General features: G+C 65.3%; 7 protein-coding genes across 7 annotated transcripts; 3 read left to right on the forward strand and 4 right to left on the reverse strand.

Annotated features, from left to right (window-relative positions):
- Positions 1-722: 722 nt before the first annotated feature.
- EMIHUDRAFT_106034 (hypothetical protein) lies at positions 723-2,258 on the forward strand (the record flags this gene model as incomplete). Its single annotated transcript, XM_005760684.1, has 2 exons — positions 723-818; positions 1,539-2,258. Coding segments are annotated over 2 exons (816 nt in total), but the record flags the coding sequence as incomplete, so codon positions are not given.
- A 2,663-nt stretch (positions 2,259-4,921) lies between these two features.
- EMIHUDRAFT_106035 (hypothetical protein) lies at positions 4,922-5,555 on the forward strand (the record flags this gene model as incomplete). The annotated part of the gene is made up of 2 exons (XM_005760685.1): positions 4,922-5,458; positions 5,490-5,555. The coding sequence occupies 2 exons, from the start codon at positions 4,922-4,924 to the stop codon at positions 5,553-5,555; spliced, it is 603 nt and encodes a 200-aa protein (XP_005760742.1).
- A 246-nt stretch (positions 5,556-5,801) lies between these two features.
- Positions 5,802-8,282, reverse strand: EMIHUDRAFT_422478 (hypothetical protein). The gene is made up of 3 exons (XM_005760686.1): positions 8,262-8,282; positions 7,481-8,152; positions 5,802-7,413 (listed from the first exon to the last, which is right to left on the reverse strand). The coding sequence occupies exons 2-3, from the start codon at positions 8,138-8,140 to the stop codon at positions 6,187-6,189; spliced, it is 1,887 nt and encodes a 628-aa protein (XP_005760743.1). The 5' UTR covers positions 8,141-8,152; positions 8,262-8,282; the 3' UTR covers positions 5,802-6,186.
- An 883-nt stretch (positions 8,283-9,165) lies between these two features.
- Positions 9,166-10,052, reverse strand: EMIHUDRAFT_217426 (hypothetical protein; the record flags this gene model as incomplete). Its single annotated transcript, XM_005760687.1, has 4 exons — positions 9,166-9,327; positions 9,466-9,675; positions 9,775-9,931; positions 10,039-10,052. 4 exons carry the CDS (start codon positions 10,050-10,052, stop codon positions 9,166-9,168), a joined length of 543 nt encoding a protein of 180 aa, XP_005760744.1.
- Positions 10,053-13,640: 3,588 nt separating this feature from the next.
- EMIHUDRAFT_453071 (hypothetical protein) lies at positions 13,641-14,926 on the reverse strand (the record flags this gene model as incomplete). Its single annotated transcript, XM_005760688.1, has 2 exons — positions 13,641-13,712; positions 13,790-14,926. 2 exons carry the CDS (start codon positions 14,924-14,926, stop codon positions 13,641-13,643), a joined length of 1,209 nt encoding a protein of 402 aa, XP_005760745.1.
- Positions 14,927-15,179: 253 nt separating this feature from the next.
- Positions 15,180-16,981, forward strand: EMIHUDRAFT_217429 (hypothetical protein; the record flags this gene model as incomplete). The annotated part of the gene is made up of 5 exons (XM_005760689.1): positions 15,180-15,315; positions 15,486-15,598; positions 15,650-16,141; positions 16,328-16,889; positions 16,959-16,981. The coding sequence occupies 5 exons, from the start codon at positions 15,180-15,182 to the stop codon at positions 16,979-16,981; spliced, it is 1,326 nt and encodes a 441-aa protein (XP_005760746.1).
- Positions 16,982-17,120: 139 nt separating this feature from the next.
- On the reverse strand, positions 17,121-19,640 carry EMIHUDRAFT_217430 (hypothetical protein; the record flags this gene model as incomplete). The annotated part of the gene is made up of 3 exons (XM_005760690.1): positions 17,121-17,129; positions 17,263-18,016; positions 19,582-19,640. The coding sequence occupies 3 exons, from the start codon at positions 19,638-19,640 to the stop codon at positions 17,121-17,123; spliced, it is 822 nt and encodes a 273-aa protein (XP_005760747.1).
- Positions 19,641-20,015: the final 375 nt, after the last annotated feature.

Here is a 20,015-nt window from a genome sequence, read left to right on the forward strand (position 1 = left end):
CACATGCACAATGCCGTTTCTCCCCGCATGCTTGCTCGTTCACCGTTGCCACGCCACAGCAGGCCACAGCGGTCTTGCGGTCAGCGTGTGGAGAACGACGACGGACCAGTCGCTGCACGCTTGTTCGCTGCATCGTCAGTGTAGGCCATGCACCAGTTCTTGTGTGGTCCTCGTCCAGGGGCTGAGCGTGCAGAAGTTTGTTGCTCATGAAAGTTAAAGACAAAAGTGAGATTTTGGCCGTTGTGTGGTGGCGGTCCCATCCCCCTCCCTTGTGTGGGTTACCGTATATTTCGTATTTGTCGTTTGAGCACTGTTTTCTGTGTGGTGGCGGTCTGTAGTGAACCTCCACCCCTCTCATTTTGGGCCCTTTCTTTCTTTTCCAGTGCTACCTGCCCTCCGCTGGACCACTCGCCCGCCCTCGCCCCCTCGCCCCCCTCGCGGCTGTCAGCTCCGCCTGCAGCGCGCCGTTGCGTCTCCTCAGCTCCTGGATCTCGGCGCGGAAGATGTGCTCGGTCCCCGTCGACGCGCCGGACGGCCTCCCAGCGCCCTCCCCACCGTGGCGCTGGCACCATCGCCAGAACGGATCATCCGCCGGGTCTGGCGGCCCTCTCTGCCGCGACGCGGGGCAGGTCCGCGACAGCTTTTCTGGCCAGATGTAGGGGCCCACCTGCACGCAGTCGCGATCGCTCTTCTTTGTGAGCACAATCAGGTTGAGGGAAAAGGTGACCGACTTGACCCAAAAGTCCGCGGGTCCGGTGACGCGCGCCACGCGGTCGGTGAACTTGCCATTGACGGGCGCGTGCACGATGCTGAGGAAGGTGCGGTCCATATCTCGTGGTGTTTCTCTTCTTATCCGTTACCATGTAGAGCAAGACCGAGGGCGGGCCCTTTCGGGCTCGGGCCGCCCTCTCGCCCGCACCTCTGCGGGGCTTGCAGCCACGCGTAAGTGTGGCGGGCTGTGAGCGGGCTCGAGCGGGCTGTGTAGCTTTCATCGGCCAATGTCTACATGAGATTCGTACGGGAGCTCTCTATGTAAGGGTCGAATGTAAGGGAGAGCTGGCCGGCCCCATTCTAGCTCTCTTTTTGCTTACACGTAACTCGTGAGGGTAACGAGGTGGTGATTGCTTGCCGACGTACCCACGACGGTGTACATTTCTTATAGTGGCCAGTGCGCGCCAGTCCCGCCCGTGCCTAGTGTTGTGAGAGGGCGACTTAAAATTCTTTTTCCCGGTGGTCTGTTGACCACACGGTGACACCCTAACACCCTCGGTGGAGTGATAGGCTGAAATCCGCCGTTAATTTCTAGAGTCGCTGTCGCAACCCTAGAAATCAACGCCGGATTCCACCCTAGTCACTCCACCTAGGGTGTCTCGCCCCTGTAGTATCCTTACTAGTTGTACACTTGTATGAATCAGCAGGTGTAGTAGCGGCGTTCGTTGTTTGTACGCGTACTTCGCGGTGCGTCCTCGCCGTAATAATTAGTATACTCCCAGATCATTCATCATGCAGCATGGCTCGGCTTTTGGAATGCGCTGCAGCTACCGGGCGTGGCTAGGCGGGAGGCGGTGCGCTTCATCGCCGTCAGCCAGTACCAGGCGGGCGCCTTCCTCAACGCCGTCCCCTCGCGCCGCGACTTTCGTATCCCGACGTGGGCGCTGCGCATCGCCGTCCAGCGGCGCCTCGGGCTACCACTCGACGAGGCGCTCGCGCGGGGCGCGCTGACCTGCTCGGCGCGCGGCGGCAAGGACCCACTGGGCGACGCGGCCAGCAACATCGGCCGCCTCGGGCACTGCGGCCGCCATAACAGCCTCCTCGCCGCCCTGGCCAAGGTCATGCGGAGCGTGTGGGGCATGCTCGTCGAGGTGGAGCCGCGGGACCACCTCGGCTACTCTAACGACTACCGGCCCGACGTCTCGGTGGCGGGCGCCGGCCGCTCGCGCTCACGCCTCGTCGGCGACGTCAAGTTCAAGGACCCGCTCTCCTCCAACCCGGAGGACGTCGGCCAGCGAGGCGCTTTCGTCGGCCTCGGCAACACCGAGCCCGGCACGAGCGCGGACGTCTTCGGCCTCGAGCAGCGCGGCGCTGTCGGGGACGGCGACTTCAGGCCGAGCGACGGCGGCGGCTACGTGGCGTACAAGAAGGCGGACTACGCGCACGCCCTCTCGCGCTCTGACACCGACGTGCAGATGTACCTGTTCGAAACCTTCGGCGGGTGGTGCAACGCGGTCAAGCGGCTGTTCTACCAGATGAATGAATGAAGGACAAGGTGCGCAACAAGCTCTCGAAGCGGCAGCACGAGGACGAGGCGAGCTGGTCGACGCGGTCGTGGCTGTCGCTGCAGGCCCAGCGCACGTCAGTCGCGCTGCAGCTCGCGGCGGCGGAAGAGATTGCGACCGAGCGCAGGCTCGCCGCGGCGTCGGGACATCGGTCCATCGCATGATTGGCTGTCCACCGAAGCCTGCTGCGGCCGGAAACATGTCGTTCGGAGCATTGGCGCGCCTCCGTTCATAGCAAGAGAGGGTGGATCGCAGAAGCTCGTTGCCACGCTCGGCAGCGAGATATTGTAGAGCGTTATGAACGCGCATATCATCCGGCGGCGTCTCCGCTGCGTCCCGTACGAGCAGCGTGCACAGCCCGTGGAAGTCGGCAGGCTCGAAGAAGGCTCCTCCGTGGAAATGCTCGTACCCGACGCTCGAGTACGCTGGGCTGTACGCGGCGTCGGCCATCTTGACGATGGAGCACATACGTCGCTCATCAGCCGTCAGTGCTGCAAGGGGTGGGAGCGGCAGTCCGGTGTCGAGCTCATGGTACACGAAGCCGTGCAGGGCGCGCGCGCGGACGCCATCGAAGAGGTCGTACTGCGATGGGTCGCGGGCCCGATCTTTCCGACACGTGCTGCACGTATAGACGCGGCGATGTGGCCCATCTCGGTCAGTCACCTCTTCGCACATGAAGACCTGCTGCATCTCTTCTGGTAGGTTTGGATCGAGGGAGTGCTGCGTTGCGTGGCGACGAATGGCCTGCTCGAAGACTCGCCACGCGCGACAGTCGTGCGGCCCGGACGCTGGCACCACCACTGTGTCGTTGCGAGTTGGATAGTTGCACATGCCGCAGTTGTAGCACACTCGCAGGGGCTGCAGCTCGATGGCGCGCAGGTGCTCGCCGAGCTTGCGGAATGTGCGTGGATCGTTCGGAAGATTGACGCTGTCTTCTCGATCAGCACGATTCGCCTCGATCATACGACGGGCGAGAAAGTTGTGGGCGGGCGCTCGGGGTCGTATGGTTCCGGCGCCGTCACGTACGAGGGCTCTTGCTCGTTGCAACGCGTCGGCAGTGGGAATGTTTGGCAGTGGCGGCATTGGCGGCGGAGCTTCTGGCGAGGCTGGCATCGGCAGCGCTGGTGTGCGGTCGCAGGCGCACGGCAGAAACGGAGGCGGCGGTGGGACAGGTTGTTGAGGAACGATCGGACAGAATGGCTCGTTTTCAGGGACGGCGGCGAGTGAGTCGACTACGATGTAGACACGCAGCCGATCCCCCGCCGCGACGTTGAAGAGATCGACCTCTCTGGCAGTCGCGCTCGGGTCGCACCACGGCGTCACGGCAGGTTCGTGGTCAGACTGGCCGCACTCTTCGAAGAGCACGACAGAGCAGACCCGGCGGTGGAGACGCCGAGATGCGAAGACGGAAATGTCCTTTTCCCCTCGGATAGACGCGTGTCCCGCGTCACATCATCGACTGCATAGGGAGAGATGACCTGTGATCCGTCACTCGTGATGATGTGCGTCGGATCGATGCAGAGCGGCCACTCGAACGGAATAGAGATGGCGGCCTTAGACACCCTAGGTGGAGTGACTAGGGTGGAATCCGGCGTTGATTTCTAGGGTTGCGACAGCGACTCTAGAAATTAACGGCGGATTTCAGCCTATCACTCCACCTAGGGTGTTATGCAATAGGTAGGTAGGTCCGGTTTTGACTGCCCCAGAGGGCCCTACAACAGGTAGGTACCCCCTATTTGCGTCTTTTTTCGCTTCGCTGCGCGGCCTGGGGATAGGTAGGTAGGTAGGGCGCCCGTACCATGCGGAATCGACCCTATCAAGTGCTCAAGTGCTCAAGGTAGGGCGTTTTGGCGCGAGTCATGTTAGGTTAGGTAGGAAGGTGAAGAACAGCCAGAGGCTCGGACTGGACACCAACGCGGTATGGGTGGACGCGGGACAGATGATGACGACACGCACGAGCGCACACACAGACACAAACAGGCTCACAAGAGTCAAGACACACAGCCAGTTGGCTGCCACACACCCTGAGTCGGCGTATACATAACTCAGGGCCACGTCATCCCTGTCGCCCCCCCCCCAGCACACACGGTGCCAAGGGAACAAACAAGGGCACAACAGCACAACAGACGACAGGGAGTAACGTGCTAGGCTAGAGCTGCGACCGCTCCGCCTCTAGCAATCTCGCCGGCCGCAAGGCACGGACAAGACCGTGTGTGTGGTCTTGTGAGGCGTCTATGGACGCTCCCTCACAGGCTAGCGGCCTACTGCTAGCCCTAACGCACTCATGGCACATGGGTGGTTGGTGTCATCAGTTCATTGATTGTATGAGTGTATGCGAGCAGAAGCGCGTGTGCTGATCTAGGTCGCACGCCGTGGCATATGACTTGGGAGGCGTGCGACCGCAGCGCGCCCGTCGTAAGGTCGACAGGGCAGGTCACACCCCCTATGTGTAGGAGCCCTGAACCGTGTGTTGCGCGTTGTGGACGCAGCTGTGAGCGCTGTCAGAGCGGTGTTTCGACACCGATATCGTTCAAGGAGAACGCTGATTCAAAATCCGCTGTTCACACTTCACAGGTAAGTGTAAGCGGAGCGCTGAAGAGAGACACCCGACAGTGCCGCCTCACCAGCTGGTCTCACACCTTGTGATGGTCGCCCTCTCCTCTCCTGGCGCCGTGATCGCAATCGTTATCGCATCCGCGGGCGTCGCCTGCGCGACTCGGGCGTCCTCACGGCCCTCGGGCTGGCTGCGCCGATCTCGCACCGCGTCTAGGTCCAACAGCGTCCTCTCTTCGCCTGCGGTGCACCACGCGCTGCGCCTGCGATGCGGCGACGATCTGGTGAACGCGCTCGCAGGCTATTGTGCGCGGCAGCGTCTCAGCTCCGCGTCGATAACAACTTGTGTGGGCTCGCTGTCCGCGCTGCGGCTTCGGCTCGCCGGCGCATGCGAGTTCCTCGAGCTGCGCGAGCCGCTCGAGATTGTCTCTCTCGTGGGCACGATCTCTGAGTGCGGCAAGGGCTTCCACCTCCACGCCGCGGTCTCCCGCGCCGACGGCTCGGTCGTCGGCGGGCACATCAAGGGCGCGGCGACGGTGGCAACGACGGCGGAAGTGATTCTGGCGGCGTTGCCCGCGCTCACGTTCAGCCGGGAGGCGAGGGGCGGCGGTAGTGCGTACGCGCGTATAGTGCGGAACGGCGCGCCGCTCTGTCTGTCAGGTGGACGAGACGACCGGCTACCTCGAGCTGGTCATACGGAAAGCTTGGGGCGCGAGATGGAGCTGAGATCTTGGCGTAAGGGCCTCGCGGCGGGCTGTACGTGCTCGTGGGAGCGGGCGAACAGACGGAGGCGGCGTGTGCGTGCGCTGCCCGCGGCGGGGCGCTGCCCCGGTCGTCCGCGCGGCGCGTGGCCCCCGCGCGCGCCCCGGGCGGCGGGGCGGGGCGGCGCCGCCGGCGCCGGGGGCGGGCCGCACCTCTCTGTCTCTCGAGCCCGAGGCTGCTCGCATTTCGTCGCGGGGCCCTTTTGCTGCTAGTTGTTTTTCTCTCAGAGCGCAAAAGACAAAAAATCGCATCCTCACGCACGATCTTGCACCTTCAAATTGTGCCATGGACGCCCCGCGGCGCGGCCAGGAACGCCCCTCTCTCCGGAACCTCGACGCACACCTTCGTCTCCAGCCCGGCATGGGCGCAGCGAGAACCCCTTTATCGCTGACGCCGGTCGTGCGCGGCCCCCGCGCTGCCTCAGTCAAGAGAGGGGGGCCGGGAGAAGCTGGCATGCGCCGCGAAAGACACACCCCCCGGTGGGCCCGGCAGAAGAGCGTTCCGCGCCTCGCCCCCCAAAGACGTCGGGGCGAGGGGCGCGCCGCGCGGATCCACGGCAGCCGCCGTCGCGCGGACGACGGGCGCGCCGCGGCGCTCACTGCGGGTCGGCGCCCTCCTGCTTGGCCGCCTGATCCGTGTGCATCTGCAGCACCGAGATGGCCTCCATGATCTTCGCGTTGAGCGCGTCGGGCGACTCGAGCAGGTTGAGCAGCTCGCCGTTGTCCATCTCGAGGAGCATGCCGGTGATCTTGCCGGCCATGGCGGGCTCCTGCGCCTGGATGAGCGGGAAGAGCCGCTCGCCCAGCAGCTGCTTCTGCTGCTCCGGCGGCGCCGCCGCGAGGGTCGCAGCGTTCAGCTGGCCGGGCGCCTGCGGCGGCCCCTGCTGGCCGCCGGGCGGGCCCATCGGCATCGGCTGGCCGGGCATGCCCATGGGGGGCATCTGGCCGGGGCCGCGCGGGCCGCCGCCCTTGCCCATCCGGCCCTGCGGACCGCCCGGGCCCATCATGCCGCCGCCGCGGCCCGGGCCCATCTGCTGCATGCCGCCGCCGCCGCGGCCCTGCTTGCCGCCGCGGCCGCCCGGGCCGCCCTGCATGCCGCCGCGGCCGCCGCCGCGGCCGCCCATGGCGATGGCGCCGTAGTTGTAGTTGGCCATCTGCCCCATCGGCTGGTACGCGCCGCCCGGCCCCATCGGCCGCATCATCATCTGCTGCGGGTACATGAAACCGCGCGCGCCCGCCGGCCCCTGCGGCGGCATCTGGCCGTACATCGCCATCTGCGGCGGCATCTGGCCGTACATCGGCCCGCCGCCGCCGCCCGACATGCGGCCGCCGCCAGGCCGCGACTGGTGCTGCTGCTCGAGCATGTTCTTCCGCTCGTCCTTGCGCTGCGCCAGCGCCACGTACAGCGGCTTCTGGCCGAGGATGTGGCCGTTCATCTCGGCCACAGCCTTGGTGGCCTCCTCCTGCACGGCGAAGCAGACGAAGCCGAAGCCGCGCGAGGCGCCCTTGTCGTCCACCATCACCTTGGCGGAGGTGATGTTGCCAAACGGCACGAACGCCTCGCGCAGCTGCTCGTCGTCCACCTCGTCGTCCAGGTTCTTGACGTACAGGTTGATGCCGGTGAACTTCGACGCGCGCTCCACCTTGAGCGCCTCGAACTTCTCGCGCAGCTCGCGCTCGCGGTCCCGCTTCTTCTGCGCGGCGCCGACGAAGATGGCCTTGCCGTTCACCTCCTTGCCGTTGAGCTCCTCCACCGCCTTGGCCGCCTCCTCGTGCGTCTCGTAGTTGACGAAGGCGAAGCCCTTGGACTTGCCGTCGGCAGCCTTCATCACGACCGACGACTTAGGAAGTGTCTCTAGGAAGTGTCTAGGAAGTGTCTCTAGGGAGTGCCTTCATCACGACCGACGACTTGATCGTGCCGCACTCGGCGAAGAGCTCGTTGAGCTCGGTGTCCTCCCACTCGACGGGCAGGTTCTTGATGAAGACGTTGGTGAAGGCCTTCTCGTTCTCGTCCGTCGACCGCTCCTTCCGCGACACGAAGAAGCCCACGAAGACCTTCTTGCCGTTGAGCAGCATGCCGTTGACGCGGGTCACAGCCATCTGCGCGGCCTCCTGCGTCTCGTAGTGCACGAAGCCGTAGCCCTTGGAGGCGCCGGACTCGTCGGTGGCCACCTTGCAGGAGAGGATGTTGCCGAAGGCGGAGAAGGTGTCGTACAGCGCCTTGTTGTCGATCGACTTGTCCAGGTTCTTGATGAAGACGTTGCCGGTCCCCGACTTGCGGAGCGACGGGTCGCGGTGGCACCACATGATGCGGCACGGCTTGTTCTTGATGAGAGTGTAGTTCATCGTCTCGAGCGCGCGCTCGGCGTCGACGACGGAGTGAAAGTTCACGTAAGCGTAGCCCAGCGAGCGGCGCGTCACCGAGTCGCGGCAGACGCGGATCGAGGCGACGGGGCCGACAGCGTTGAAGAGCTCGAAGAGGAGAGCCTCAGTGACCTCGTTGTGGAGGTCACCAACGTAGAGCGAGGCGGTGGCGTAGGCGTTCTGCATGCTTTTTTTTTTCTGCGCGCGCGGGACGGCGACGCTCGGCGGAGGCGGCCAGGCCGGAGAGGGAGCAGCTGCCGCAGAGCGCAGCGAGGGGTGGCCGCGCGAGGCAGGGTGGGCGGCGCACTTGGGTTTTTGGGGGTTCTTGAAGGAGGGGGGTGTGCTCTGCGCGCGGGAGGGGGCAAGAGCGGCGTCAGCAGAGGGGCCGGCGAGGCGGTGGGTGTGGGCCAGAGTCTCCGTGAGTCCCGCCAGCGCAGCCGCCGTCGCAGCGGCCGCAGCCCCGTGCGCGCCGCGCCGCGCCGCGAGCGTCGGAGCGCCGCGGGGCTGCGGCCTGCCGCGCGCGGCGGCGTGGCCAGAAAGGGCCGACCGCCGGTGTGGCGTGCAGCAGGGTGGGAGAGAAGGGCAGGCACGTAGTCCTGGGCAGTGTGTGCCTCACCTAGGCAGGGCGCGTCGATTCACGGCGTGCTTTCACGGCTCTCTGGATGTTCTCGGACGCTCCATGGGCACTTGGAGCACTTGGAGTGCAGTCATTAACCTCACATCCAGGGCCGGGGAGCTAAGAAGCGCACCCACAGCGGGCCGGATGATCGGCATCGGGTTACGGGCTAGAGAGCCCTAGCCCTGGGGGGGGTGCGCATACCGCGTTGGTGTCCAGTCCGAGCCTGGCTGTTCTTCACCTTTCTACCTACCTACCTACCGCGTTCGCAGGGAAAGGGCCGTAAACGGTAAACACAGGTCTCCGAGGGTTGGTTCTGCGCTTTCACGGCGTGTCGATTCACGGCGTGCTTTCACGGCTCTGAAACTGAGGCTCTGTTGCTGCTCTTCTCGTCGCGGGGAACGCGCCATCGGCATCGCCCTTTTAGCTTTTTTTCTTTCTGAGCTTGGAAACTTGACCGCCGGCGCTCCGCCTCCTGACGGTCACATCTAACACCAGGAGTAAGGAGGATTACAAGAAAACGGACGCCGCCCAAGAAGGCAAGTCTTCACCGCTGCCAGGTGGAGCTCACCTCACATGCGTCATGGGGGCGCGCTCACGCGGAGGCAGGTTGGCTCCGCGAGAAGCGCATCACAAAGAGGCGCTCGTTCTGCGCGCGCCGCTCAGCGATCAGCTCGGCGCGCATGCCGTGCTGCGCCTCCACCTGCGCCGCTAGCTCGTCGGGTCTGTTCTCGCGCACGCCGAGCAAGTAGAAGACCTGAGGTGTGAGGCCAGGTGAGGGGAACGTCTCCACACACACACGAGGTGGTGGTAGCGCACCTTTCTCTCGCAGCCGGCCGAGGTCAGGCAGCATGTGATCTCCTCGTCTCTAGTTCGCATCGGACTGTAGACGCACCCCTCTCGCAGAGAGCAGCCGGCCGAGGTCAGGCAGCAGCCGGTCCACGACCACGCGACCGTCGGGCCCGCCCGCCCAGGCGGCGGAGATGTCGCGCTCGGCCTGCCCACCCGCCGCCTCCTCCTCCGAGGTGGGCACGTACGGAGGGTTGAAGAGCAGCACGTCGACCGTCCCAGGCCGCACTGCGCCGAGCAGGTCGGCGCGCACCACCTCGAGCGGCACGCTGTTGGCGGCGGCGGTGGCGGCGGTCGCCGCGTTGGCGGACGCGTTGAGGTCGGTGGCCACGAGGGCGGCGGACGCGGCCGGCACTCCGCCGCGCGCCAGGATCTGGGCCAGCCCGGTGATGACGCAGCCGGAGCCCGAGCCGAGCTCGAGCACGACGCCGGGCAGCGCAGCGCGCAGCACGGCGAGGTCGGCGGCGAGGGCGTCGAGGAGGAGGTACGTGTCGTCGGACGGCTCGTACACACTGGCCCAGTCGGAGCCCCGCAGGTGCGCCAGCGACGGCAGCGGGCAGCGCGAGTCGGCCCGCGGGGGCGGCGGCGGCGGAAGTTTCGCCATCGTTATCTCTGGGACCGGAATCCGAGCATGGAGCGAGCTCGCGCTGCGCTAGGCCACAGATGGCGAGTGCGCTGCGATAGAAAGAGGCCAGCGCCAGGTCGCAGGTGTGCCGCCGGACGGGAGGGAGGGCGAGCGAGAGGCTTGTGTAGTACACGGGCGGAAACGAACGGGGGCCTCGAAAGCGTCGTTCGTCCAGTAGAGGTGAACCTTCTTCTAGACCGGAAGGATTGAGAGCGAGGCTGCTCTCAATCCTTCCGGTCTAGAAAAGAAGGTTCACCAGGAGTAGAGTCTAGGGCGGGAGGTGTCGAGACCTGAGACAGCGGTGTGTGTGCGGCGCCACACCGCACACGGCTCAGCACGGACACACACACAGAAGCGGACGGACCACGCAGCAGTGTTTACCGGGCCCTCCGTCTTCCTTCGAGCCCTCCCACTTCCACCCCTCCGTCCGACCGAAGGGCTCGCCAGCCCACAGACAGACAGGGCTGGAGGGGTCCCAGTCGGATCGGCGTCGGGAGGGCTCCACAGGGCTAACCCCCTCCCCGGACGCCGGGTGGGCTCGGAGGGACGCTGAGCCCTGGTCTGACAGCCTGACAGCGAACCCCGGACAGCGCCTGACAGTGCCCGACAGCCTGACTGACAGCGCTGACAGCACTTTCTCCGACAGTCTGACAGCACGTATCTGACAGCCTGACAGCAGAGTCTGACAGTCGAGGTGCTCCGTCGCTGTCAGGCCCTAACGTGACAGCCTGACAGCTGCCCCGCGACAGCCCGACAGCACACAGTGGCCTGACAGCAGCGCTGACAGCCCGACAGCAGCACAGACCGTACACAGTCAGACCCCGTAGAGCCTCTTTCTTGTGCCCCATGAGGGTATAACAAAACTATTACATGCAAAGACATGTGAGTGTGGTCCATGTAGTCATGGGATGGTCATGGGTCTCTCTCTCAACCCTTCCGTCCCACACCTCTGCGCGTCTGCGGGGACCCCTCTCTAGCACCGGCGGCTGTGCTACTACAAATGAAGCTACCAGCTAGCCTTCTGGGGCCCTACAGTCATATGCCTACGGCGTCTGGGTGGGGGTGGCCGCCGCCGTCTGTGCCGCCGCCGCCGCCTGCGCCTGCGCCGCCATATGCGCTCCCCAGGCGGCCGCCGCCGCCGGCGTGATCACGCCGTGTAGGAGGAGAGGCTGAGAGTATGTGTAGTAGAGTCCTGCTGGTCTCCTCTTGATAGTGTCATAAGTGTGGCTGGTGTGTGTCAGAGCCTGACAGCACCCCGACAGCACCACCTGACAGCACCTGACAGCAACAGCCCAACGTCTGACAGCAGCAGCAGCCTGACAGCTCTGACAGCTCCGACAGCGTCTGACAGCAACACCCGACAGCTCCGACAGCACCCGACAGCTACAGAGCACCTCGACTGTCAGGCACGCACCCGACAGCACCCGACAGCACTGACAGCACCTGACAGCTGGTCTGACAGAGGCACCTGACAATGCCTGACAGCTGCCCGACAGCCCGACAGATCACCTGACAGCACCTGACAGCCTGACAGCCAGGGCTCAGGAGGGACGGTCGGACAAGGGAGGATCTTCGTGACGGGAGGCCTCGAGAGGGGTCGGAAGGGCCCTCCGGGAGGGGTCGCAAAAAGATAAAAAACCCTTTCGCGGCTTATGTGACTGCCCCCCAAGAGGGCTCGGAGGGCTCGGAGCACGGAGGGCTCGGAGGGCTCGGAGGGCTGGAGGGCTGGAGGGCTCCATTAGGGCTCGGGGAGGGGTCGATCCTTGAGCCCTCCGAGTCCTCCGAGCCCTCCGAGCCCTCCGAGACCCCCGAGCCCGGCTCGGCGGCTCGCCCCTCCGAGCCCTCCGGGCACTCCATCCCTTGTGAGCCCTCCCGAGCCCCCCCTCCCGAGCCCACCAGCGCCACCCTCGTGCCTCTCTGCCCTCCGCGCGAGGCAGCTGGAGGGCTCTTTAGGTCTCACGGTCCACACTCCCGCCTAGAGCTGTCAAACGTTAAGAGCCGAACAGTGTTGCTAGTGTTAACAGTAACAACAGAACAAAACAGTTGGGCTCCCCAACAACAGTAGCTAACGTTAGGCCAGCTGAACAACAGTAAGGAAGGCCTGGCAGTGACCCACGACGATCTTCAGCGTCCAGTGCGGGTAATACCCGAAAATACCTGGAAACCCTCGGGTATTTTCGGGTTTTTACCCGGGTTTTTTTGGCATTTTCTGCTCTTGCTGACCACTGTGCACTGAACAACAGTAACATCTAACAACAGTACTCGAGTAACAAACAGAAACAGCATGGGCTGAGGTGAACACTTGAACAACGTTGAGGATTTCAGCCAACAATAGTGCAACTGTTGGCCCACATTTAACGTTTGACAGCCACTGTTGTTCAAGTGTTCATCCCAGCCCATGCTGTTACTGTTTGTTACTGTTGTTACTGTTGTTCAGCGGCCAGCAAGCAGAAAACGGCAAAAAACCCGGGTAAAACCCGAGAATACCCGGGATTTTCCAGGTATTTTCGGGTATTACCCGCACTGGACGCTGGAGATCGCCGTGGGTCACTGCCAGGCCTTCCTTATTGTTGTTCAGCCGGCCTAACGTTAGCTACTGTTGTTGGGGAGCCCAACTGTTGTTCTGTTGTTACTGTTAACACTAGCAACACTGTTCAGCTCTTAACGTTTGACAGCTCTAAGCTCTACTCCCGCCCTCCGCAGGCCCTCCCGACCCCTCCCACACCCCGCCCTACTCTACAGCGGCACCCCTACCCCTCCCGCCGTTTTAGGGCCTACCCACCCGCACACTCCGGAGCTCTGTGAGGGACCTCGCGGTCCTCGCCGAGGGTCGCGGTCCGCACCAGCCGCGGCGACGGAGCGTCGGACCTCGGAAGTCGGTCACTGCCAGGGGCCTTCCTTACTGTTGTTCAGTCGGCCTAACGTTAGCCACTGTTGTTGGGGGGCCCCACTGTTGTTCTGTTGTTACTGTTAACACTAGCAACACTGTTCAGCTCTTAACGTTAGGCAACCCTATGGGGAGTTCGAGAGATCGAGTGCGGAGGCGCGAACACGGCGCACACCAGAGGGCAGAGGCCCCGCGCGTGCGCGGTGTATCGAGCGGCGAGGTTTTTATATCAGCCTCTGCGCGTCGAGCGACGAGCCAATCCAAAAACCCGCATATGCGCCAGGTACGGTATGCGCTCCGCGTCCTCACTCGTCCAGCGCTGCGCCGGTCGTCGCCTCCGCTAAGAAGGCCGCGCTGAGCTGGTCGGCCCACCGGGCGGCCGTCAGGCCTCGGGCGAAGCAGCAGTGGCCTCCCTTGCCGTAGCGGAGCAGCACGGCCCTCGGGCAAGAGCGACCGCCTAGCAGCGCCGGCGCGTTGTCGTCGACGTTGCGGGGTTTGCAGACCGGGTCGTCGTCAGCGTTCAAGATCAGGATCGGCACCTGGCGGCGTGGACGAGTCGCAAAGATTGGGAGGTCAGTGTTGGACACAACCCCACCACCCCACCCACCGCGGCCGTGCTGCGGTGTGCCACGCCCCGCATCACCTCTGACTTATGAACTCTCAATCACGCGCCGCGCTGCAGTGTGCCACACCCCTCGCCAATACTGAATTATGACTCACGCGCCGTGATGCGGTGCGCGACGCCCATCGGGTTGCAGCGGCTCAGGTAGGCTGCAAACGCCTATGGGAAGATCTGAGGAGATCTGGGGGAGATCTGGGGGAGATCTTGCCCAGGTAGGCTGCAATCGCGTTGGCGACGGTGCTGGCGTCTGCCTCGAGGACGCCGCTGCTCGCGTCGGAGGGCCGGGCGGCGGCACGAGAGGAGCCGGGGCTCCACGTCTGCGCCCTCGGCCGCGCCTCTGTTCTCGCGGCCGCCGGAGGCACGCTGCCAATCCCGCGTCCGATGACGGAGGCGGGCGAGCCCAGCCCCTCCTTTGGCGGCGCCTCTGGCGCGGCTGCGAACGGCGAGGCGGCAACCATGAAGCTGTGCATGTCCCTGCTCTCCTCCATGCGGCGGCACACCTCCGGGGCGGCGCGGCGCAGCACGGCGCCGTTCTGACCGCGCAGCCAGTGCCGCTTGAGGACGCCGATGTAGAAGGCCGAATCGTACAGCGCGCCGCAGCGGGAGAGGCAGACAGAGATGTCGTAGCCAGGGCAGTTGGCAAAGGCGGCGGCGACCGGCGTGGCCGCGCCCTCCTCTCCGAGGTACCGCACCATGAGCGCTGTGCCGGCTGAGATGCTGTGCAGCAGGAGCCTCGCGCCCGGCCGCTGCGTGAGGATGCGCATCAGCGCCTCGCGCAGGTCCTCGGTCGACCCAAACAGGCTGAAGCGCGGCGAGGTGAGCGGCCTGCCGCAGCCCCTAGCGTGCAGCACCACCGGCCGCAGGCCCTGCGAGATCATGGCGCGCAGCGTGTGCGCCGTGCCCGCAATGCTCCCGCAGAGCCCCGGCAGGATGAGGACGATGGGCGCGTCGGCTGCGACGGAGGCCGGCACGTCAGGCCACGCGAGCGCGAGCGTGCCGCCGTCTGCGGTGCGCCACACATCTTCGCGGTGCGCGATCTGAGGCGAGAAGATGTTGAGGCCGTACCAGATCGTCTGCAGGTGCCCACTGAAGAGACCGCCGAGCCACGGCGTCGGCCAGAAGGACGCATCGCCAGCGACCTTGCGCACAGCTTCCGCGACCTCCTCGGCGTCGCTGCCGATCGTCCAGGCGGGGACGGACCGCTGGAGCCGCGACGCGACATCGGCCGCCACCACGAGCGCCGCCGCTGCCTTGCCCGCAGCCGGGAGCACGGCGATCATCGCTCTCGTTACAGCAACCAAGGCCGGCAGCTCGCCCAGCGCCGCGCCCGCCAGCGCTCCTCGTCGCAAAGAATTTTCGGATCGCACGAACATTCACCCTTGGGGACCCGCCCCAGCACACAGCTGGGACTCCCAGCGGATCTCACCTAAAGTAGCCCCTCTTCGGTGCCTTGTGTCCCGCGGCCCACACGCCTCCCGACCGCTTGCGGCACCGTCGCCGCCGCACTTTTCTGATCAACTACCTCACCCTCCCTTGCGCAGGCCGGTCGGAGGCCGTCTGAGACCTCTGTGCGGACCGCGCGCAGCCCTGAGACCTCTGCGCGCTGTCGAGAGCAGCTTGGCAGGCATGGCCGACGAGACAGCGGCTGATCAGGCGCGCCTCACCCGCTCACAACCCACCACCAGACCCAGCCCGACCTGCACGCCAGCGGAGAGGCGGCTCGGCGCCATGCAGCGCCGGGCAGAGCAACCAGCACCCCATCGTGCGGCGGCGCACGCACGCCGCAGGTGGCTACACTGCCCGAGGCGCTGCTGCTCTGGGCCGAGAGCGACCCCGCCGCATTTGACGATGAGCAGCAGAGCGGGGATGACTCGGCCGGCGTGGCGGGTTACCTGCCTGCGCAGCGGATTGCTGAGCTGCTGCGGCTCGCAGTCGAGAATGGCGACGTGCCGTACGAGGGCGACCTCTCCGAGGACGAGGTGGACTCCGCACTGAACGAGCTGTGGCAGCTGCAGCGCACCGGCTCGGCCCAAGGCGTGTCGCGGGTGGGGGATCGCCAGTCGCGATTGTGGCGTCTTTGCCCTGACGCTGCGCAGGCCGCAGCACGGCGAGAGCGGCGCAGCCAGGCGTCGGCAAAGGTCCAGAACGTGCTGCACGAGATGCTTGCTGCTGATACGGTGGCCGCTGCGCAGCATGTGGCCAAGGACATGCTCGATGCTGCTGGTAACGAGCTCGTCGCCAACGGGCTCCTGCCGTTGCTCGAGGCGCTCGCCGCCGCGTCCACCGCGGAGACCTCGCGCACGGCAGGCCTTGATGTCCAGATGATTGCCACCGCTGCCGACGACGTACTCGCCGACGTGCAGGCGGCGTCGGCGAGACTCGCGGCGGGGGGGGGACGCTCTGCTCTCGGTGCTTGCGTTCCGACCAAGCGCATTGCGACGCGCAACTCGCCCGCGCCGTCGCAGAAGAGACAGCGGCGCCGCGAGCAGTCCATGGAGGAGTGCGCCGCAGAGCGTCGCGAAGAGGAGAGGAGCAGCACGATGCTTGATGTTGTGGTGATTGTCCTCAACGAGGCTACACGCAAGCTGGTGAGCGGGCTGCCGACCGCGCAGGCGAGCGCCTGACCCTGACCCCGACCCTGACCCTAATTCCGACCCTTACCGTGACCGTGACCGACCCTGACCCTGACCCTGACCCTGACCCTGACCCTCACCCTGACCCTCACCCTCACCCTGACCGTAACCATGACGCAGGTGTATGATCGCCTTGCTAAGGAACGTGCTGGGCTCATGGCGTTCGTGTGCGCCGAGCTCACGCTGCTGCAGCGCTCTCAAGACGCCGCCCAGCGGCGGCTGCGCTCCTTCTCGGCGCCGAGCATCCGCAAGGGCATGCGCCGACTGCAGGAGGTTCACGTCAACGTTGTCGGTCCGATCGTGGATGGCCAGTCGCTGACGTTGGACGGTGACGCCTTCCTCAAGCAGTGCAGCCGCGCCGCGCCAGTCGTGGCCCGGCTTTGGCGCAGCATGGTCACGCCGGAAGATGGGAGGGGCGACGGCGGGTGGCGGAGGAAGGTGCTGCGTTCGATTTTCGCGCAGGCCTCGCTGTTCCGCATCGCGCGTGTGCGCGACCCGATCGCAAACAACCCCACCTCGCTGCTCTTCCACGGCGTGCTCGAGCAAGCCGGCGCGTCGCGGGGTATCGGCCGCGTCATTGCTGCTGCGGGGCTCGCGCCAGACTGGGCTCGTCTTGATGGCGCACATACGCGTGGGCAACGCGACGACGACGCGGCACGTGCCTATGGCCGCGCTTCGGTACACCGGCTTCCTCGCGCAGACGGTGCGCCGCTGGGGCTCCGAGGAGATTGTGCGCCGCGAGGATGCGCGGCGCCTTCGGCCGCCGCCGGAGGGGCATCGGCGGGGACGGAGTAGGCCGTCTGCTCGCGCCGTGTTGTGCCACGCACCACGACCGGGTCCGTCTCGATGCCGAGCGTGATACAGAGGGACTGCACTGTGACGGGAGAGGCGGTGGCGGTGAGCAGCATGTACGTGAGCTCCGGGAAGACGACCGTCAGCGCCCCTAGCAGCCGATAGTCGTGCCGAAACTCAAGGCCGTGCTCGTCCACACAGTGCGCCTCGTCGATGGCGACGCAGCGCCACCAGCCCTCCTCGTACGCGATGCGGAGCAGAGCGTGCAGGGCTCGACTGCGCACCAGCTTCTCTGGCGACACAAAGAGGACCGTGCTCATAGCGTCTCCGCCCGGCAGCGTCTCCTGCAGCCGCTCGAGGAGGTGATCCTCAGGCGAGCCACGGGGAAGGCTCGCCTGGCCGCTCAGCGAGCGGATCAGCTCCTCGCGGGAAGGCTCGGGGCCGTCCTCCGCGCCGGCAAAGAGGCTCTGCGACGCGCCGTCGAGGACGTGCGCGACCTTCCGGGGCAAACCGTCGCTGGCGAGGTAGGGTATGCGCGAATTGAGCTCGTCCGCCTGCTCCCACGCGAGAGCCACCAGCGGCATCACGACGAGGGTAAGCTTGGGCGGCGCAGGCTTTGGCGTGGGCGGCCGCATGAGCGCGGGAAGCTGATAGCACACGCTTTTCCCATCGCCTGCCTTCCGGAGCACGAAAGTATGTCGCCCGTCAAAGAGCGCGCATGCCGCGTCGAGCTGAAACGGGCGCAGTTCCTTGTCGCCCAGGAGGAGAGGGGCGACGCGCCGCGCAATCTCACGGCTCTCTCTGCGCGCATCATAGCGGCATGCCGCTACGGCCTGCGCCAGCTGCTGCTCGAGGTTCTGAATACGCACCTCGCGCGCCACCTGCTCTCGCGCAAGGTGGCGAAGCTCCTCGGCACATTGGCGGTGCCTCGCCACCTCGCCCGCCAGCTTCGTCTGCAGGAGCAGAAGCGCCCAGGTCCGGGCAGACGCCTGCCGGAGCAGCAGCGGTGAGGGTGAGCGCTGCGCTGCGGCGTGGCCCCTGGGTCGGCAGAGCCGCCATTGTCGGTGGGTGTGCTGCGTAGAGTACTAGCGATCATGTGAGTGCAGAGATGGTGGCTGGATGGAGTCGCTCTCGGCCCAGAGCAGCAGCGCCTCGGGCAGTGTAGCCACCTGCGGCGTGCGTGCGCCGCCGCACGATGGGGTGCTGGTTGCTCTGCCCGGCGCTGCATGGCGCCGAGCCGCCTCTCCGCTGGCGTGCAGGTCGGGCTGGGTCTGGTGGTGGGTTGTGAGCGGGTGAGGCGCGCCTGATCAGCCGCTGTCTCGTCGGCCATGCCTGCCAAGCTGCTCTCGACAGCGCGCAGAGGTCTCAGGGCTGCGCGCGGTCCGCACAGAGGTCTCAGACGGCCTCCGACCGGCCTGCGCAAGGGAGGGTGAGGTAGTTGATCAGAAAAGTGCGGCGGCGACGGTGCCGCAAGCGGTCGGGAGGCGTGTGGGCCGCGGGACACAAGGCACCGAAGAGGGGCTACTTTAGGTGAGATCCGCTGGGAGTGCCCAGGCACGACGGCAAGAAACCCAAGGGTGAAGCACGAACACTAGGCCCATCCGTTCTGTGTGGTGGCGGCGTGCCGTTCTCCCATCCCTCCCTTGGGTTGTGTGTTTTCTTTCTTTCTTTCTTTCCATCCGTTCGTGACGGCTAGCGCATCACACTCCTCTCCTTAAAATCCCTGTGTGGTGGCGGCGTGCCGTCCTCCCATCCCTCCCTTGGGTTGTCTGTTTTCTTTCTTTTTTTCCATCCGTTCGTGCCGTCCTCCCATCCATCCTAGTCCGTTTTCTTTATTTATTTCTTTACTAGGCCCATCCCTCCCTTGACGTCTGTGTTTTCTTTCTTTCTTTACACTAGGCACGGGACTGGCGCGCACTGACTGGCACTAACACAGGAATTTTAGAAACCCCCCTGAGTGCGCATTTTCTTTTTTCTTTCTTTGGGCACGGGACTCGCAAAAGAATCTGGACCCGCCTCTCTCACAGCACACACACGACAAGGGCGCGGACTGGCGCGCACTGCCACTGGCAAAAGAAAAACATACTTCTAGAAGCAGGGATAGCCGTTGAGGAGAAAGGGCGCAATATCTATCGCGGATACCCCGGTTCTGAAGCCTCTCGAGCTTGGTTGAGAGGTCGGCCGCCTGCATCGGCCATCGCAAAATAACCCCTCCGTCACGTATCAATCTCCAAACACACCCACACAATCTCCCGCGGGCCGAATCGGGTGACTCTAGCTCGTACAGGGTGTGGGCCAGAGTCTCCGTGAGTCCCGCCAGCGCAGCCGCCGTCGCAGCGGCCGCAGCCCCGTGCGCGCCGCGCCGCGCCGCGAGCGTCGGAGCGCCGCGGGGCTGCGGCCTGCCGCGCGCGGCGGCGTGGCCAGAAAGGGCCGACCGCCGGTGTGGCGTGCAGCAGGGTGGGAGAGAAGGGCAGGCACGTAGTCCTGGGCAGTGTGTGCCTCACCTAGGCAGGGCGCGTCGATTCACGGCGTGCTTTCACGGCTCTCTGGATGTTCTCGGACGCTCCATGGGCACTTGGAGCACTTAGAGTGCAGTCATTAACCTCACATCCAGGGCCGGGGAGCTAAGAAGCGCACCCACAGCGGGCCGGATGATCGGCATCGGGTTACGGGCTAGAGCGCCCTAGCCCGGGGGGGGGTGCGCGTTCGCAGGGAAAGGGCCGTAAACGGTAAACACAGGTCTCCGAGGGTTGGTTCTGCGCTTTGGGTGTCCCCTAGCTGCGGAACGCCCCCTCTACTCGGAGCTAGTAAACACCAGACACGAGCATGACGTCACTCTCACCCGACATCGCCACTTAGGGCTCCTCCGCCCGATCTCCCTACCCCCCATCCGAAGGGGCTCCCCTCTCCTCCCGGTCCTCCCTCCTGTTCGCTTTCTGATGGTCAGGCGTCGCCGTCGGCTGCGGAGCCCGCCTTCCCCTCTTATACTTCTTCGGCCGCGGCTTCGCCGCCGTCTCGCCTTCTCTGTCTGATCCCG

The sequence above is a fragment of the Emiliania huxleyi genome (assembly GCF_000372725.1).
Source record: "Emiliania huxleyi CCMP1516 unplaced genomic scaffold EMIHUscaffold_74, whole genome shotgun sequence".
NCBI classification, from domain to species: domain Eukaryota; phylum Haptophyta; order Isochrysidales; family Noelaerhabdaceae; genus Emiliania; species Emiliania huxleyi.

What these genes read in the sequence shown, in the direction of transcription:
- EMIHUDRAFT_422478 (XM_005760686.1), bottom strand. Translation starts at nt 8,140, where the DNA reads ATGCAGAACGCCTACGCCACCGCCTCGCTCTACGTTGGTGACCTCCAC. An exon ending in AGTCGTCGGTCGTGATGAAG is followed by an intron (nt 7,414 to 7,480) that starts GCACTCCCTAGA and finishes GTCGTGATGAAG; the next exon opens with GCTGCCGACGGCAAGTCCAA.